The 19,910-nt window shown below is 52.9% G+C and overlaps 1 protein-coding gene across 4 annotated transcripts in view; it reads right to left on the bottom strand.

The window, feature by feature from the left end:
* Positions 1-19,910, bottom strand: part of ANKRD27 (ankyrin repeat domain 27) — a 52,552-nt gene that overhangs the window by 19,395 nt on the left and 13,247 nt on the right. For 3 of the 4 annotated variants that reach the window (XM_055309648.1, XM_055309650.1, XM_055309651.1), the window contains 15 exons: positions 15,568-15,678; positions 13,948-14,104; positions 13,042-13,196; positions 12,602-12,661; positions 12,462-12,515; positions 12,281-12,346; positions 12,117-12,193; positions 10,677-10,798; positions 9,221-9,299; positions 8,583-8,715; positions 3,567-3,659; positions 2,671-2,798; positions 1,759-1,841; positions 1,259-1,374; positions 256-348 (listed from right to left, as the gene is read on the bottom strand). In XM_055309648.1, coding sequence (XP_055165623.1) covers positions 256-348; positions 1,259-1,374; positions 1,759-1,841; positions 2,671-2,798; positions 3,567-3,659; positions 8,583-8,715; positions 9,221-9,299; positions 10,677-10,798; positions 12,117-12,193; positions 12,281-12,346; positions 12,462-12,515; positions 12,602-12,661; positions 13,042-13,196; positions 13,948-14,104; positions 15,568-15,678 — 1,527 coding nt within the window. The remainder of the gene's footprint in view (positions 1-255; positions 349-1,258; positions 1,375-1,758; positions 1,842-2,670; positions 2,799-3,566; positions 3,660-8,582; positions 8,716-9,220; positions 9,300-10,676; positions 10,799-12,116; positions 12,194-12,280; positions 12,347-12,461; positions 12,516-12,601; positions 12,662-13,041; positions 13,197-13,947; positions 14,105-15,567; positions 15,679-19,910) is intronic. The other variant, XM_055309649.1, reaches the window with a different exon arrangement.

Below are 19,910 nucleotides of genomic sequence, written 5' to 3'. Positions count from 1 at the left end.
ATGACTTTAATTTCAGGATATGCTAACGGGCAATCAGAGTTTAGGTATCTGTTATTACAGGAGAGCATCTGCAATAAATTTAAGGTTTTTTTAATTAAAAAGAAACGACACACCAAATGTTCCAGTCACCATGAAAAGAAAGCACGCCGGGAGGCCAATCAGAAAGGCCTGTGTCTCCACGACTGAGAAGGAGGAAGATCAGGCACCCTGGGAATGGGGACAGGGACAGGGATGGGGATGGGAAGCGCCACTTACGTCTTCGTGCCCGTAGGCGCAGGCCAGGTGGAGAGGTGTGTTGCCGTTGTTGTCTTGTACCTCGGGGCTGGCTTTGTAGTGCAGCAGCAGCAGCTGTGATGAGGAGGGGACAGGTGAGCGGATGTGCACCCCGGGTGCGGGGGGTGGGGGGGAGGAGGGCACAGGGGGAGAGCGCAGAAGAGGGCTCAGCGGGGAGGGCTCCAGGGTGGAGGGCTCAAAAGGGCACAGGGAGGATGCCTGGGGGGGATGGTGCAGGGGGAAGGCGCAGGGGGGAGGGTGTGGGGGAGGGCATAGGGAGGATGGCTCAGGGGGGAGGGTTGGGGGGATGGTGCAGGGGGAGGGCGCGGGGAGGGCTCAGAGGAGGGTGCAGGAGGAGAGGAGGGCTTGGTGGGAGGGCTGAGGAGAGCTTGGGGGGAGGGTTCAGTGGGGAGGGCACAGGGGGAGGGCTGGGGGGATGGCTGGGGGAGGGCGTAGGGGGAGAGCACAGGGGGAGGGCTCAGGGGGAGGGCACAGGGGAGGGTGCGGGGGGAGGGTGTAGAGGATAGCTGGGGGGAGGGCTTGTGGGGAGGGCTGGGGGGATGGCTGGGGGAGGGCACAGGATGGCTGGGGAGGGCATGGGGATGGCTGGGGGAGGGCATGGGGAGGGTTTGGGGGAGAGCTGGGGGGATGGCTGGGGGCGGGCACGGGGGGGCACAGGGGGGAGGGCGCAGAGTATAGCTGGGGGGAGGACTCGCGGTGGGAGGGCACAGGGGAGGGATCAGCAGGAGGAGCTCGTGCATCCTCCCTGCAACCCTACGCACTTGGGCTCCCCTTACAATCCCATCTTCACTCTCCTCCTTCCCCCAGAACGCCCCCCCCCCAGATTGCAGAAGGAGGCCTGCAGCCCCACCCCCCCATCCCCGAAGTGCCAGTGAATGGTCTGGGTCCAGGGGGCCCACGGAAGTTGCCGGGGGCTCAATGACGCACCCCACCCCGCGCGAGGCTGCAGTGGAGCCGGGCTCACCGTGACGCTCTGATAGCCCTTCTGGCAGGCGAGGTGAAGGGGGGCCGACCCGTGGTAGTCTGTGGCATTTACCCCCGCGCCTCTGGAAACCAGGAAGTCAATGAGGGATGCTTGCCCTGCGGAACAGAGGGGGTCACCACGCAGCAGGAAGCGCAGGGGCTCCCCAAGCCCTACTCAGCACATCCTGTTATTTTGCCCTTATTCCCCTGGCAGGACACATGCCCCGAGGGGTTTTTCTGCCTGAGAGGTACAGAGGCCATTCTGGGCACCCGGAGGGGGCTCGGCTCTGGTCCCGCTCTCAGCCACAGAAGGCAGCGCAAGAGTCTTAGGTGTCCGCAGAAGATTCCATGGTTCACCAGTTCACCGATGGGAACAGCAAAGCCCCTGGGGGTGGCCCATGACACGGCCCTTCCGCCCCGACTCCGCCGCCCCCGGTCAGTCAGGCCTCTGCTAGGCCCCCCGTTAGGAGCCCAACCACAGGGCACCCCAAGCCCACATACCACAGAGGGCGGCCACATGGAGCGGTGTGTGACCCCTGTCATCTCTGGAAAATGGAGTGACAATGGAGGGATCGTTCAGCCTCCTAAAAGAGGGAGAAGAGGGGTGCCTGGGTGGTTCAGGTGGTTGGGTGCCCGACTCTGGATTTTGGCTCAGGTCATGAGATCGAGCCCTGCGTAGGGCTCAGCGCTGGGCGTGGAGCCTGCTTCAGATTCTCCCTCTGCCCCTCCCGCCCTTACTGTGCTTTCTTGCTTTCTTAAAAAAAAGAGGAGAAATAGAAGATATGGAACCTCCCCCCCCCCCCCAGAAACACACCCTAGGAATGGCAGGGATAAGCCTCTCCCTGCCAGGCCGCACATGCCAGAGTCCTGGGGCTAGCAGACAGATGGCGGGTCCAGAGATCACCCAGCCCCTGCAGGGTCTCCTGCACGTGAGGCACTGGTTCCCACGTCCCTCCCCCACCCACCCCTCTAGGCTTCGATACCCAGCGAAACAGCCCGACAAGGGTTAGGAAACCCCAAAGGTTACTGGGAGAGGCTGACATTCCTCCCCCTAAAATCTACTTTCCGGGGATGGCAGGCCCTGTAGCCGCCTACTCTGGCATCCAGCCCAGCGGCGTGCCACTAAGTGCGGCGAGGGTAAGGTCGGTATGCAAAATTGCACAACACGGGCACCCCTGGGTGGCTCAGCAGTTTAGCACCGCCTTTGGCCCAGGGCGATCGAGTCCCGCGTGGGGCTCCCTGCATGGAGCCTGCTTCTCCCTCTACCTGTGTCTCCGCTTCTTGTGTCTCTCATGAATAAATAAATAAAACCTTTAAAACAAAAAAATCTCACAACTAACGAGGGGAGAAGCTCTGCCCAGGCCCGCACTTCCCACCTCCCGGCACACGGAGTCTGCACGGGGACGCTCTTACCCAGAGACAAGTTTCTCACAGTCGTCACAGAAGCACAGAGGGTGACACATCCTTTGGACGGCATCTTTATCCTGGTCATCTTGGCTCAGGAGTCTTTCCACTTCTTTCTGGTTACCTGACGCGATGTGCTATAAAGTGACATCAAAAATACCAGCGACGTTAAGGAATCACTCTCTTCTTACGGCGTGAGCTTCTGGAGTGTCCTTACAGAAACCCGTATCTATGTACGGATGGATGACATGACTTGCTCTCTGGGATGTGTTTCAAAATAGTCTGGGCGGACGGGGAAAGTGGGTGGGAGTGGAGACGGACGCGGACGGAGATGGCCACGCAGATGGCCCCGGGGGTGCATCTGTACTGTCCTTATTTTTGGAAATGTTATAGACCTTCCGTAGCTTAAAACAACAGTGTGACAAAATTCTCAACGCAAAGGTGGGGGAGGACCGTGCCTCCTGAACCCAGTGGGATGCACACTCCTCCCTAGACCACACCTCACTCCTGCTCCCTGCACCCGAACAGAGCCCTGGTTTGCAGGGAAAGGGAACGGCTGCCTTAGCAAGAGATCCGTCAGCGAACAAGCTGCAGTGCCGGGCTCACCCCCGTGATTCCTGGATCTGCTCCCCTCGGGCAGTGAGATGTCCTGGGGAGCACGCTGCCCCGGGAGGCTCCCTGGGTGCTCCCTGAACCCCCTGCTACGGGAGGCACACCCGGGGGAGAGGGGCAGCATCGACGCGCAGCATCCCTACCACCCGCTGTGAGCACCAAATGAACTTCGTCAGTGTTTAACCGAGCAGACTGCCCTGACGGATTCAGTAGAGACTCCGGAGATGCGGAAGGCTGGGTGACCCCCACCCCCCACCCCGACCTGCGCCCCCAAGGACTTCCTGGTGTCTTACCTTAAACAGACAATCAATGGGAGTTGAAGTCATCTGAGACAGTAAGCTCATTCTCTGCTTCAGGAACAGTCTGTCACCAAACCCCTCCGACTCCTGCAGGAAACACCCAATCACCTGTTTCATCAACGTGGCACAAGATGTTAGACCAGATCCTTCCGGTGGGGAACCCGGGACCAGGCCTCGCTTCTTGTGCACAGAACAGGATCGGCGGCGCCTCCCTCCCTGAGCGGGAGAGCAGATCCTCATTGGGCTGGGAGAAGGGCAGCGGTGGCTGCTGCGGGCCCGGGGCCCGGGGGTGTGCGGGCACACGCCTATGTGCACACACGTGTGGAATGTAGCACGCATGCACCACCCCCCTCCGGAGGGAAGCCTGGATTTTGCCCTGGCCGCCTCCTGGCCTCAAGCCGCTGTCCTAACGCCCGCACAGCCCGGTGCCCTGCCACTTTCTCTGGGCACAGAGAGGAAAGCCATCCAACAGGCGGTTCTAGATTTCCCAGTGTCAACCAGCAGGAGAGAGGAGTCTTGCTTTCTGAACATATCTACCAAAATAGCAGACGAGCACGGCCACTGTGCCCAAATCCTACAATACGCCGGGGTCCACCTCAAATAATAGGTTGAGGTCTTTGCATCACAGGTAATGTCTACTTAGATACAAAAATCTAAAACCACATCCTTCCTTTATGAAATATTGCCTAGGGAGACGTTTCGGTGCTCACTGGAGCACCTGCAGCTTGACCAAGGACAAATTAACGTCCTCAAAAAAGTCTCGGTGGGATGTGAAGCGTCTCCCCCGGCCAGCTGCTGCCAGAACCCACCGAGCCCTGACAACAGTACGGGATGAGGCTGTCCACGGGCCTTCAGGCTCTGCCTCAGAGCCCGGTGGCACCGAGGGGATGGCCCGTTCCTGGGGTCCTCTCTCAGGCCCGTCCCTCACACAGCTGCCCTCAGAGGGTTAGGCTCACGGACCCGTGCCAACCCCTAGCATGAGAGCCGCTTTGCTCCCAGCTGCCACGTGCTACGGAAAGTTCTAACAACTTGTTCTATTCAGTGATTTCTAGCCAAGCAGCTGAGGGTCAGAGAAACATCAAAGACGTCGCTGCTCAGGTAAATTGGGGGTCCCTTCCTCCACTCCGGGTAACTAGACGAAGGGCAGTGATGACCAGAGGCAGATCCTCAGGGCCTGAATCTTCAAGGAGAAGCGACCTACCACAAGAGACAGCATACCAGCTCGGATCCATTTGGGGGTTTATTAGAAACCCAGTAAAGTGAGAAAGACCAGAAGCCTGCAAAGCTGGAACAGAGAAGGGACCAATTCTTTCAGGATTCTCCCGGTTTTTGGTCGACAAAGGTTAAACTAGAGTCATCCCAAAAATGCTCATTTTCAAAAAGCTGGTCTTTACCTACGAGACTTTCTTTTTTAAGATTTTATTTATTTATTCATGAGAGACACACAGAAAGAGGCAGAGACCCAGGCAGAGAGAGAAGCAGGCTCCCTGCAGGAAGCCCAACGCGGGACTTGATCCCAGGACCCCAGGGTCATGCTCTGAGCTCAAGGCAGGTGCTAAACCACTGAGCCACCCAAGGGCCCTTATTTATGAGACTTTTAAGTCTTTATGCTTAAAGAACATATATACAGTCACCTTAGGTACAATTATTTCGTGGGGGGGAAATTTCTGTGAAACTCTATCACAGTATATAAAGAGGCAACAGGAAAACAAAATGTGACTTACTAATATTTAGTCCTAACACTTTCCAGAAACCTCACCTGCCATGCAGATACACATTTGAGCTCCTTCCCCAGGAAAGGGCACCGACACATAGCAGTGGCCTCACAGTCCTAGACACAACTGCGCTGACAGAAGCCAGTCGGCAGCTAAGGTCGATGCAGTGCCAAGGTGGCATCTCAGTGCTGGAATCACAAAAGACAAGGAGGCCGCCACACCTGTTCCGTCAGGCCTGACCCACTCGAGACCCAGGGGCGGGCTGCACGGCCAGCTGGAGGGAGGAGGCACAGCTCCTCCCAGCATCTGCCGGGACCCACCACCCGCATCCAGAAGGCAGGACCAAGGCCAGGGGCAGACAGCTCAGACACGAAGGGTGCACGGGGCTGGGTCCCCACCCTGCCCACGGGCTGTGCACACTACAACCACAGGCCAGGCTCAAGCCAGCACACAGGGGGGTCACCCCTCGAGGCTCCAGGGGCACCTGGCTGCTCCGTGGGTGGAGCACATGACTCCTGATCTCGGGGCTGTGAGTTCAAGCCCCACAGTGGGTGTAGAGGCTACTTAAAAATAAAATCTTGGGGATCCCTGGATGGCTCAGCGGTTTAGTGCCTGCTTTTGGCCCAGGACATGATCCTGGGGTCCCGAGATCGAGACCCACGTCAGGCTCCCTGCACAGAGCCTGCTTCTCCCTCTGCCTGTGTCTCTGCCCCCCCCCTCTCTCTGTGTCATAAACAAACAAACAAACAAACAAACAAATAAATAAATAAATAAAATCTTTAGGGCAGCCCAGGTGGCTCAGCGGTTTAGCATCGCCTTCAGCCCAGGGAGATCCTGGAGACCCGGGATCGAGTCCCATGTCAGGCTCCCTGCATGGAGCCTACTTCTCCCACTGCCTGTGTCTCTGCTTCTCTGTCTCTCTCTCTCTCTGTCTCTCATGCATAAATAAATAACTCTTAAAAAAATAAAATCTTAAAAAAAAATAAAATAAAATAAAATAAAATCTTTAGAAATAAATAAGTCAAAAGGAAAAAAAAACCAAAACAACTCCCCCAACCCCCTTTGGGGTGTCGTCTGAAATCCAGGTGGGTGTGGGAAGCCGACTGGTGCCGTGCGGTCGGCCACCTCCTCACACTACGGTCAAAGGCTTCAGATGTCGGCCTTCCTGCCCACATGCCACAGTAAGTAAGCAAGTGGGGTGGCCGCCGTGCAGTTATTGAGGCGGCAAGGAGGCTGAAGAGCCTCCCTCCAGGTGACAAGGGACACCCCCAGCCCCATCAGGAGACATCAGGTGATTCTGACCATCAGCCTACATGCCAACAAGAGGAGCATAATCTCAAATTTAAAAAAAATACATTTGTAGGGGCAACCTCAGCAGTTGAGCATCTGCCTTCAGCCCAGGGCGTGATCCTGGGGTCCCAGGATCGAGTCCCACGTTGGGCTCCCTGCAGGGGAGTCTGCTCCTCCCTCTGCCTGTGTCTCTGCCTCTCTCTTGTGAACAAATGAGTACAATCTTAAAACACACACACACACACACACACACACACACAATTGTACAGTGGTGCCTGGGTGGCTCAGTGGGTGGGGTACCCAACTCTTGGTTTTGGCTCAGGTTTTGGCTCAGGTCTTGGGGTCATGGGATCGAGCCCAGAGACCAGCCCAGCATCAGGCTCCGTGCTCAGCATGGGGTCTGCTTGAGATTCTTTCCCTCTCCCTCTCCCTCTGCTCCTGCCCCCGTTCATGCATGCACACTCTCTTGTCTCTCTAAAATAAATAAAACTTTATTTAAAAAAAAAAAAACTTGTATAGGCACAGAAAAAAGACCTAACAAAACATTTAACAAGTCATCCCCAGCTAGTGAGTTCATGAGAGGTATTTGCTGTCTTCACCGCAACAGGAGGCAGCTGGCCCTTGAATGACACAGGTGTGACTTGCATGGGTCCACTTACATGGTGACAGACACAGTACAAATGTGCCTAAACATGTGTTCTCTTCTGATTTTCTTAATGGTGTTTTTTCTCCAGCTGACCTTATTGTAAGAATATGGCATATGATACATATAACCTAGAAAATAGGTGCTAATCAACTGTTAATATCATCAGTAAGGCTTCTGGTAACCAGGAGGCTCCTAGTAGTTAAGTTTTGGGGGAGTCACAAGTTACATGCAGATTTTCAACGACGTGCAGGGTCAGCCCCCATGTTGTTCAAGGGTCAAGAGTATATTGCAAACGCTAGTCTCCTAATCAGAAGAAGAAAAAAAAACAACCCCCTATTCTTTTGGGGGAAAATAATATAAAACGCTATATACAACATAATTTAAATTATGTGACGTAGACCCAGGTGGGAAAAAGATGGGAAAGCACATAACACTGTCACCATGACTGAATTCAGGGGAACTGCTTTCACCCAAGCGCACCTGTCTGGACAGGTCTGTGGTTTTTTCCAGATACTTTAACTTATCATTACTTTCAGAGATTCTACCATCAGCAGAAAATTAAGATCAAGGGAATGTTCAATCCTCAGGCTTGTTAATATAGCAATCTCTTCATCTTATTAATCTCAGCTTTGTGATTTCTGTGCGTACTGTCACATATTGCAGCCTGGTGAAATCGGCCAGCCATGCAGTCTTGGTTTAAGATTCTCGCGCTTCACATAGAAATACAATCACCTCCCCTCAGCAGAGCTCGCCAAGAAAATCGCAATAAGGCCAGTGAGTCCCAAAACTGCATACATTAATGATCTCATCTCTTGCCTAGACATCCACGCTGAGGGTTCCTAGCTCGCCCCTTCTGCCTGTGTGCTTTTGAGAATGGCGAGGACTGAAGAAGCAGGATTTTAAGTGTGTGACTCCCGGTCATGTCCTGCCAACTTTCATAACCAACTGGGTGCTCAGCGTTTCAGTCTGCTGGGTGTCTGCGAAGCTGCCCAGCCCTTAGGTGGCAGAGGCCAGAGGCCCCATTCCTGGGAGACCATCTAAGAATCCCCCTCCCCTGGGGCACCCGAGTGGCTCAGTCGGTTAAGCATCTGCCTTCAGCTCAGGTCATGATCCCAGAGTCCTGTAATCAAGTCCAGCATTGGGCTCTCCACTCAGCGGGGAGCCTGCCTCTCCCTCTCCATCTCCCTCTGTCCATGACCAGCCACCTCCTGCCCCACTCGTGCTCATTCTCTCTCTCTCAAAATAAATAAATAAAATCTTAAAAAAAAAAAAAGACCCTCTCCCCTCCCCCCAACCTCAGAACTCTACCAAACATGCCCTGACTCCCACAAAGAAAGGCCAGGGCAGGAGGGATCTTACGGGCGGCTTCACGGAGAGGCTTCCTTGCCGAATATATTCGATTGCAGCCTCAATCGAGGTCAGGCAATATCCCAATTCATCTTTTGCTGAGCTGCTAAATCTGAAGTTCTTGATATAACTCAAATTTGCCATCCTAACAAAAGGAAGAAAAAAGTTTCACTGTTGTGTAGCCAATTAACAACACTTCTCCAGAAATAGCACCACTGGCATGAGTGACAGGCGTTGCTTAGCTCCAGGGAGCTGTGACTGCTACCCCCTTAACCTCTAGAGCATGTGCAATTAGGAAAGTAAGTAAAACTACCGGGTCCTCTCCTGGAGTATACTAGTTTTTAAAAAGCTGATTATTGTAAAGTGAACCAGAGGTTCCTGTCAGGAGAGGATGGGCTTTGGAGTCAAAGAGAACTGGAGTCAGCTTCCCGCTCAGTCACTGACTAGCTGCATGTTCCAGAACAAGAGACATAAGCTCTCTGGGTCTGTTTCCCCATCTGCAGATGGAATGACCGCCATCCTCTGCAGGACGAAGGCACGGCCGACACCGCAATGAACTCCTAAGGGGCGCTCGATTTCCTGGAGTTATACTGAAACCACCCCGGTACAATGCCGCCAGTTTGAAAAAGTATTTTAACAGAAAATATTACCAATTAGGGATATCTGTTTTCACAAGCAAATACAACAGGACCGACAGCAGATCATCAGCACACATGGTCTCCAAGTTAACTGTAGGGGGGGGGGAACACATGTTCGAAGTCATCGTGAGACCAACAGGTGTATCAGCTCCCCACCACCATCCAACCACAATCCAGTAAGACGACGCATCCAGGAGGAGTTCCCCTGCACAACTTCCTTTACAGTATCCTGAACATTTGTGGGGAAAACGAATGCCTACCATCCTCAAAACATGCGCAAGAGAAGGAAATCCCAAGCGGACTACCCCTCGCCACCTTCCAGGACCGTTCAAGGCAGTAATGGTGGACACGAGGCAAAGATGTGCCAGAGTCACCGCGAGAAGCCTCCTTCCTCCTGAGATCATTTCCATTTTATACGCTGCAAGAATCTGATGCTCACATCTAGCTCGTTCTCATTTTTTTCACCTTGATGTTTTAAGGGATCTATTCACATGTCTAATAATTCAAATAGCACAAAGGAACAAACCGGGACTTCTCTCCCATCCCCGCGTCCAATCGTCCCCCAGGGGCTACTGCTGTTGCTTCCCACCTAACCTTCCAGAGAAGTCCAGGAACTCACCACCGGGCACATGGATACGTAGCCACCCCCTTTTCCTGGAATGCCGCTAGAGGTGTACATAGACACTCCCTCTCGTTTCACTTAACGCACTGTGACGATCACCCCCATCTGCACACACAGGTCTGACTCCCCTTGACTTTTTTCTTAGCTTATTTTGCTTTACTTCTTACAATGGAAAGTTTTAAACACACACAAGATTAGAAAGAAGGGTCTAACAACCAGTGGAACCTGCATGTACCATCACCAGCTTGCATCATTTTTTAAGATTAAAGGTTTTTAATTTCAGCCAAAAGAATTTTATCAACCAACCATCCTCAGCCTGGAACACGGCTGCGGAAGCTGTGTGCAACTTGGCGCTGGGCTAAACAAATGGCAGTGAATGTCCTGATGGGGCCACCCACCCACACCCTGGCACCATGACAGCTTCAACAGAACACACACCGGGAGCTTTAAAGTCAATCACACACACTGTTGTATCTTGACAAGTTCAGACCTGAGTGGACAGTGTCACTGTGTGAACCTGAAGCTACTGAAAAGTCAGGTCTTCAAAGAACCTATGCCGCCTGGGTTTGGGTTTATAGATCGGCTGTGTGGTGCCCATGCAGGTAAGGGAAGCCTGGCTCACTTCTGAGGCCACTTTCTCTTACCCTTATGGTGCCTGGCCTACCCTCTCACTGCTATTACTAGGCACCCACGCATCAGAGCCGACTCTGGGGCGCTCACGCTGGGATGCTTTGCAGCACATCACCCCATCTGTGTGATCCTTTAACACAAACTGCTCCTTAACAGACTTTTGCATCCAGACGTAGGCATCTACACCACCATCGGGGCCCTTCCCTGAACACAAACCTCTCTGGCTGGGGGACTGTGTGATGAGCTGCACCACCTTTCGCAAACAAATCAACTTCTGCTGTGGTGAGGTGCATTTGTTCAGCTGAGCCAGCTCTCTCTTTGCACGAGGTATGTTGAAGCTGTAAAATAATTTGGAAAGTGACAACTTAAGACCACACAGCGTGAGGTCCCTCCTCCCCTGATCTAATAGCATACCGCAGATTGACACTCCTTACGACAAACTGTAAGAAACAAAAATAGAAAAAGCTGGGGCAACCGGGTGGCTCAGTTAGGCGTCTGCCTTTGGCTCAGGTCATGATCCCAGAGTTCTGGGATTGAGCCTGCGTGGGGCTCCCTGCTCAGCAGAGAGCCTGCTTCTCCCACTCCCCACCTCCCTACTTTGTGCTCTTTTCTCTCTCAAATAAATAAAATCTTTTTTTTTTTTTTAAACTTTTTTTTTTATATATATATTTTTTTTAATTTTTATTTATTTATGATAGTCACAGAGAGAGAGAGAGAGAGGCAGAAACATAGGCAGAGGGAGAAGCAGGCTCCATGCACCGGGAGCCCGACGTGGGATTCGATCCTGGGTCTCCAGGATCGCGCCCTGGGCCAAAGGCAGGCGCTAAACCGCTGCGCCACCCAGGGATCCCAAATAAATAAAATCTTAAAAAAAAAAAAAAAAAACAACTCAAGAAGCAACCTGAACCAAATCAATGGCAAAACTCAACGCCTTTGAATGTTCCATTTATGATGCAAAATGGTATTGCAGCTGCACCAAAAAATTAGGGGAAAAAAAAATCCTTAGCTCCCGAGTAAGAGAGCTCAGAGGCATTAATAGTTTAAACATAAACACTTAAGACATTTTTATAGCCTAAAGAAACATAAATTAATTCAAAAGCAGGTCCCTGGGGGATCCCTGGGTGGCTCAGTGGTTTAGTGCCTGCCTTCGGCCCAGGGCGTGGTCCTGGAGTCCTGAGATTGAGTCCCGCATTGGGCTCCCTGCATGGAGCCTGCTTCTCCCTCTGCCTATGTCTCTGCCTCTCTCTCTCTCTCTCTCTCTCTCTCTCATAAATAAATAAATTAAAAATATATATATTAAAAAAAAAAAAAGCAGGTCCCTCTCCAGGAGGCCTCCATCACTCCAGGTGAGGAGCGATGTCTGTGTGGAGGACCCACTTGGGCGAGCGAGCGGCGTGCCTGTCGAGGGACCAGCTGTGCGAGCCCCCCTCCCCTGGAGCTCCCACCCAGCTGACATGCTGGCAGCAGGTGCAGGAGGGTGACAGCCACAGAAAAGTCGTCTGCCAACTTCAGTCCTTGGTCTCTGGTCACAAGTCACCGCACCGGTCTTCAGTATGAACTAAGTCTGTGTGCGGTCCCTGCCGCTGAGAGCTCTGTTTCCAGAAGGAGCAGCCCCAGCCTCCGAGGATGCCAAGCCGCTGCAGCACAAACTCTTACCTGCACTCGGGTTTCACACCAATGTCCTTCTGCTGAAGATCTTGAAGGCTTCTTGTGATTTTGTTAAAGGCAGCATCCTAGCGACACATGTTAACAGAGCTTCAGGTTTCTCGAAAAGCTTAGAATGAGGCTCCCAACCGGGCTGATGGTGATTTAGGACCTACCTCGCTTGCCTCCATGGTCCCCACGTACTTAAAGATCAGATCATAAATATCGTGCTGGACATACATCTGTGGAATCAACGAACAGATCCCCCGTTCCGGGTGCGCAGAGGTGACAGGGAGAGGTTCCTCCCACCGCCCCGGCACCGCTGCCTTCTCTCCCCTCACTGCCCTGACCGCTTACCTCCACGGCCTGCTTCAGCAGATTCATCTGGGCCTCCTGCTTGGCAAGCATTTTCTGGAGGACAAGAAGGTACCGTTAAGGAGCTGGCACTGGCATGTGGGCAAACTGCAGTTCTCTCCTTTGAGAGTCCTACTGCTTACCAGGTGAGAGTCCCTCAGAAGCTGCTGGAGGCATTTGGTGTAGAGAGCATTCACCGAGTCCTGCGCAACGACAGAGTGGAGAAGCAGGTCACTCCCATAATCAGAGGCCACAACACAAAGCCCAGAACGCGTGACACGTCCCGCAGTGAGAACATTTCACTAGATATATTTGCTGAGTGACAACTTTAAGTCCTAATACAGGCTTCTCAAACTATGTAATTTTTTTAAGTGTAAATGCATGAAGGGTTAAGAGAAAAAATTTGCCTTGGGGTTAACTCTAAGATGATAACAATAATCACTGTTCAAGTTTCTCCAGGGGCTTATACTACTTTTATAGTTAGAAAGAAACATTTAAACAAAACTTCCAACAGTGGAAGTTCTGGATTGTTCTTGAATTGGCCTGAGACAGACGCCTGGCAAAACAAGACGCAGCTACTGACTATGTGCTGACGGAGGCTCTTTCTTTCACATTCCCTGAAGGTTCGCTGGAAAGAGGCAATGCTCCTGTCAAATCTCTCCGCGTGTCTTCCCAAAAACTCTCTCACGTCTTCGATGGTTTTCAGGGAAAAGGGATCGGAAGATGTTGAAGGCTCTTCTGAAAAAGAGACGGAGGGTCAGGCTGGCTGAAGCCGTCACAGTTTCCTAGTGGGGGAAGTTCCACATCCGTTGCCCTGCTCCCCCACCCCCTGCCAGGGTCTGGGGGGCCCCTTCTTCCAGGAGAGGACAGGAATTATTTCAAGATACGGCCCAAGAGCAGCCTAGTTACAGGACAGCTCGAAGTCCAGAGAGCCCAGCCCCCTGGAAGCCTTTTCCTTGGACAAAACAATTTGAGACCATGGGCATGACCCATGAAGCTCTGCTGAAGAAGCGCTGGTTCCTGGCAATAAAGGCCTCAGAGTACATTTAGCACACTGCCATCTCAACTTCCTGGAACAGCTGAAGAATTATTGCTTATTAAAAATAATGAGCTCTCAAAGAGGCACTGGGGCTGGGTGGGCAATAATGGTGTAAGAGCTAGCCCTAAAGCTGGGGCCCGGTGCCAAAACCAGGGCTACCCCTCTGCACAACTCCAGGGGGCAACATTCACACGGGTCTACATCAATGCTGCCTCCTGGAATTGTGTAATGTCCAACCTGTGCAACCGTACACAGCAGCCCCCAGCCACACTGTCTTTGCTCAAGATGACGTTTTGATTCAGTTCTGGGGGAAGTACTGTAACATTACTTACGTAGGCTTCTAGAGGGCTCTTGAATATTTTATGGGACATTTATAGCAACCATGTCAGAAGCAAAGGTCGACACACACAATTCTCCAAATCAGGAGAAAGGAGTTCTCTCCCAGAATACCTGAACTCTCTCTCTTTTCCAAAGGATGGGCTATACACAGTATGCTGAAACTTTCTTCTTTTTCATTGTAGAAAGTTTCTTCAAAGAGAATGGGCACTGAGAGAAGACAGGCGAAACCAGCTCCTAATTTAATCCTGTTTCCCTGTATAAAGACATCCTGGAACAAGAGAGCCGTCACTGCACCAGTGGCCGGGGGGTGACTGTCGATCCCCCGCTCGGCCTGGCCGCCTCTTCCCACCTGCCCGCCTTTGCTCCAGTGGGGGTTTGGGAGGCAGGGAGCATGAACACTCTTCCAGTTTGCTTTTTGATACTAAAAATTCTTTTTTCCTCTCTGTTTGCCCTGTAGCCGCGGCTGATGCTTTCTAAATACTGTGACAGAGAAGCATTAAGCTGGTCCTCAGGGCAGAAGAAAGCCTGTACCCTCCGGGAAAGGAGGAAGGAAGAAGGCTGTCCTGGGAAGTCCCGGGACTGCAAGGGGCCGGGGTGACAGGCTGCTGTCCCAGCCACATTCAGCATTCCGGCCCCGACCCGGTGCCCGGGCAGACAGGCCACACGATAAGCTGGACTCCTCAGTCCTCTCCCCGAAGAGAGCAAGCCAACAGTACCAGTGTGGGGCGGGGCCCCAACCCAAGCTGGCACATCAGTCACCCTGCGTCCTGTCTCTCTGCTCCTGCCAAGGGGCCCACGAGCTGAAGGGCCGACACCGGGCACCTGGGCCCACTCCAACCCCACTGAGGACCAGCCCCCCCCGCCCCCCCAATCCATCCATCTCCACTATGTAAGAAAAAACGGACCCCAAAGGTCACAGCAAGGATGAGAGAGACTGCCTTCCTGCGTCTCCTGCTGATGAGCACACGGAGAAAGATAAAACACCCTTTCAAGCTCTGAGAACCCCATGCTGAGGAAGAGGCCACAAAGCAAAACAAGCCGCCCAAGTCCCTAAAGACAAAGACAGCCCCAGGACCGTGCCAAATCGAAGGAAACTAAAAAGACCAACAACTGAATGCCTTGCCCTATCCCGGATCGAAAAAGAAAAAAAAAATCAAATTCTGTGAAAGGGTATATAATCTGTATAATTAGCACGACTCGTCTGAGGACAGGACGTTGAGCAGCATCCTATTCACGGAGCCTTTCCTGAGTGTGGTTGCCCTGCTGTGGTCACGCAGGAAACACACATTTTCGAATAAAGGGATGTGGTGTCTGCGATCCACTCTTTTCCTGAAGAAGGCTCGGAAAAGGCAGCGCCAGGTAGCGAGTGGGGTGCGGGGGAGAGAGACGGATGACCAAGCAAATGTGGCCAAGATGCTAACCGCTGACCACCGTGGGGGAAGAGCAGAGGAGAGTCCTTCGTACTTTACCGAGGCTTTCTGAAGGTTCGACAGGACTTCAAAACCCTGTTTTCTAAAAAGTTTAAACTGATGCCCCGTCCAATTTGCGGCCAAGAAACTGGTGAGCTTTCGGGAGAACAGACGTAAAACCGGTCACCGAAGGACTGGGTCCAGGAGGTGTTCCAGAGCCGCCCTGAGGGAGAGCGGCCCTGTGCCTTCCCCACCCCCTTCCCCCCTCCTCCAGGGCAGAGGCTTGTTAGGGACCCTGGCTGGCCCACGACCGAATGCATACCTTTCCATTCAAGGTCTGAAAGTGTTCTTCCACGGGTATCAAAATATAAGATTCAAACTGACAAGTGGACTGAACGCTGCTCGACAAGCTTCCTTTGCAGGGCACCAGGACCTGGAAAACAGGCGGGGGGAGGGCTACGGGATGGGCCACCCACAGCTTCACCTCCTGGAGGGCAGGACCATGTGACACAGGAGGTGACAGACATCCTGGTGGTGGAGGGGCAGCTGCAGCCCCCAGGCCGGTTCCCACACCCGCTGGGTCCCCCCACTCCAGCCAACGCCAGGTGCCCCACTCAGTTCTCAACAGGCCTGGGAACGACTCCCAAGGGAGACAGGGTAGTTTGGAAAGAAGAGAAAGGTGAAACTGAAAAGCCACATGCAGTCCCATCGCTGGAATGGGAAACGCTGCACCTTGAAGACACTGTGTCTTTTTTCTCTTCTACTTTTTATTTTTATTTATTTATTTTTAAGATTTTATTTACTTATTCATAGAGACACAGAGGGAGAGAGAGAGAGAGAGGCAGAGACACAGGCAGAGGGAAAAGCAGGCCCCATGCAGAGAGCCTGACATGGGACTCGATCCCGGGTCTCCAGGATCACACCCTGGGCTGAAGGCGGCACTAAACCGCTGCGCCACCAGGGCTGCCCGACTTTTTTTTTTTTTAATCCTAGTTGTGATCATAGTTGGTAATACGAGCCACAGAAACGGGGCTTCCTCTGGCAGACTGCGGCCACCACCAAGGTAGGCCGGGATGCCAGACTCTCTTTGGAGCAGGCTCCACCTGAGAGGTCAACTGTGGTCTCTGTGCGTGGCAGCTTGGGGACCCTCTTGGACTCAAGTGTACTCAGAAGGAAGAGGGCCCAGGAGGCACCGTCCCTCAGAACCCCATCTCCCAACCCCCATCCCCCAAGCAAACAGCTTCCAGGCTACCAACATCGTACAGACAAGGAAACTGAGGCTCAAGGAAGCTAAGGAACCCGTCCAGGGTCACGCAGCCGGTGAGTGGCAGGTGCAGCCCCGACTCACACTCCTGCAGACTTCCTGACCCTTGTCCTGGCCTCAGCCCAGAGCCCGCTGGAGTCCCCTCCGCAGAGACCCCGCAGCCCGGAGAGCCACTGTCACCCGGGGCCTCCTCGGGCCGGGGAGAAGGAGCAGCTCAGCCTCTCCTCCTCTCACAGCAGGAGGCACTTGTGGAGGGAAGGAGGCTGCCCCGTGGACCAAGTGGTCTGGCCCCTCCTCAAACAACTGAGACGGACTCGCATCAACATCTGGATTTACTAGGCCGTGAACAGGGGACCCTCCGCCGGGGGCCAGGATGCGGGAAGCTCTCTGGGATGACCCGCCCGGATGGATGAACTGCAAAGGCACAAAGGGAGAAAACGAGGAAAGGGGAAGAGGAAAAGCGGGGAGAAGACGGGGGAGACAGTTTCACCAGGCCACACGGACGTCAACACTGAGCCTGCCTTACACATACGGGGTACACGTGCCTCTGCGCCCCTCTGCGCCCCACAGTGAGGAGGAAGGACAGACTCCCTCATCGATCCCAGCGTGACCTGTGGCTCTCCCCTGGGTCCTGATCCCAACCAACCCACTGTGAGACAGGCAATTACGAGACCACATGGGAAATGTGAACGGGGACAGGGGAGTTGGCAATATTGAAGAATCACCGTGATAACGGGCGTTGCGGTTACGTTTTTGAAGAGGCCCTGCCATCTAGAGCCACATTCCTAAACACCTACAGACGAAGCCGCAGGACCACCTGACATAATTTTCTGGGATTTGCTTCAAGATAATCCAGTGGCCGGGGATCCCTGGGTGGCTCAGCGGTTTAGCGCCTGCCTTCGGCCCAGGGCGTGATCCTGGAGTCCCGGGATCGAGTCCCGCGTCGGGCTCCCTGCATGGAGCCTGCTTCTCCCTCTGCCTGTGTCTCTGCCTCTCTCTCTCTCATGTCTATCATAAATAAATAAAAATAAATATTTAAAATAAAAAAAAGAAGATAATCCAGTGGCCGAGGGTGGAGAGCAAGAGGCGGGCAGAAATGACATGTGACAGGGCCACCGAACTGACCACGGCTGAAGCTGGGTGACAGAAGCATGGGACTCATTATACTATTCTTCTTACTTTTATCGTATGTTTGAAATTAAGCTCAGTCACTAGAGCACGTGACTCGATCTCAGGGTGTGGTCTGAGCCCCATGTTGGGCAAAGAGATTAATTTTTTAAAAATTGTTTAAAAATAATTTCAAATTTTAATAAAAGTGAAACTTGAAGAAAAAAAAAGGGAAAAAATAAAGATAAAAGAAAGAAAGAAAAGGTAAGCCATCAGGCATTAGCCTGAATTGAGGAAAAACCTCCTCATGGCCTCCAGGAGCACAGAAAGAAGAGCCCGGGGACCTGAGGTCTGGGCATGGGTAAGGGAATGCCCGTGACCCACACCTGGGAGGTATTTATTTTTAAAATACTTTATTTATTCATGAGCGACACACAGACAGAGGCAGAGACACAGGCAGAGGGAGAAGCAGGCTCCTTGCAAGGAGCCCGATGCAGGACTTGATCCCAGGACCCCAGGGTCACTCCCTGAGCCCAAGACAGACGCTCAACCACTGAGCCACCCAGGCGTCCCCCGGGGGGTGTTTAACGCCCAAACTCAGGGAGGCCCAGAGACGGGCCCACGCGTGCTCTATGGATGGAGTCACACAGTCCCGTGTGAGACCAAGAACTGCCGAGGCGCTTCGGAGAACCTCATCCCAGGAAACCGATTAAACTCTATTTACCTGTTGATGTATGCCTTGCCTGCCTCCCTAACTTAAAGCACAACTGGCTCCTGCTGCATGTGTCCCCATGACCAGCCTCAGCGTTCGACATACGGCAGGTGCCCCGTCAATGTTTGCTGAGTGAACAGGGGTCCTCCAGTATCAGGGACCCCCAGTTTTCAGGCAGACAATGCTGCCCGGAGCATTTCGTTGCAGGCGGAAGCCGGCAGCTGGGCTCTCCGGCTGGGAGGGAGGGTGAGGAGGCCAGCCGCTGGGGGCTGGGGACGTGCAGCAGCTGGGAAGCTGCCCACGGGAGGCGGGGTCAAGTCCAAGTGCCTTCAGGGCTCTCCTAAGATGGAGCTTCAGACTTCAGATGCCACGGACGTCACAGCCTACGTGGACAACACCGAGTTTAGAGTCTCCGAGTTGACCATAAGTCAGGGACCTGCTTATTCTTAAGCTTAACAAAACTTTTTATTCTAGCCCTTTATTTTTTTTAAAGATTTTATTTATTTATTCATGAGAGACAGAGAGACAGGCAGAGGCAGAGGGAGAAGCAGGCTGTCTGCAAAGAGCCTGATTGCGGCACTCGATCCAGGACCCCAGGATCACAACCTGAGCCAAAGGCAGACGCTCAACCACTGAGCCACCCAGGTGCCCCTATTCTAGCCCTTTTATAAAGAATTTTTAAGTAATAGCAATTAAAGAAATCACAGTAGGATAAAAGCAAGAATCAGCATTAGTGACACTACTCTAGGGTCCCCCCTGACTCCTCCCCAGGCAGCGTCAGGGCGACTTCTGTCCCGACACTCCTTCTGAGCTACCGACAGCCAGCTTCTGGAATCCCCGAAGCCCTGCTGTGTTCCCTGCTCACCTATGCAATCCTGGAAACCCAGCACGGTGCCCGGTAGGTACGTCATGGTGCTCAATGAATGTTTGTTGGCTAGATCTGTGCTAAATGAATCCTAAGAACTAGACTATAAACCTCAGTGTCCTTAGCTGGCCTGTCTAGGTATTTTACTTGAAAGTCAGTTCTTTGGAACTTGGAAGACACGCTGACAGGTTCCCAGGCTAGCCCTCAAAAGCCTACATACCCCATAATTATAACATCACAATAGGAGCATCTGGATGGTGCAGTTAGTTGAGTGTCCGACTCTTGGTTTTGGCTCAGGTCATGATCTCAGGGTTGTGGGATCGAGCCCTATGCTGGGCTCCATCCTCAGCGAGGAGTCTGCTTGAGCTTCTCTCTCTCTCCCTCTCTGCACCCCCCACCACCACCACCATATTCACTCTCTCGTGCTCTAATAAAATGAATAAATCTTAAAAGAAAAAAAAGGTCACAATAAGGGAGGAACAAATTTAATCTCCCTTTTGTAATTTTTGTTTCTCCTTTAGGCAAACGGACCCCTCCTCAATCCACCTGGGAATCCTGGATGACGTACTCCTGACACCTCATGGATAAGAGCCCCAGAGAGGCGGCAGGCCTGCCCAGCCCACTCTCAAGATACCACAGTGTGTAATTAGCTGGATGCTAATTAAAGAGAACAGGAGTGACTATTAGTAGCAGTGCGGGGGTGTCGCAGGCCTCTGT

The sequence above is a fragment of the Nyctereutes procyonoides genome, unplaced genomic scaffold, assembly GCF_905146905.1.
Source record: "Nyctereutes procyonoides isolate TBG_1078 unplaced genomic scaffold, NYPRO_anot_genome, whole genome shotgun sequence".
Classification (NCBI taxonomy): domain Eukaryota; kingdom Metazoa; phylum Chordata; class Mammalia; order Carnivora; family Canidae; genus Nyctereutes; species Nyctereutes procyonoides.
Note: the sequence above shows the minus strand (reverse complement) of the source record. Positions and strands in the feature narration are given on the sequence as shown.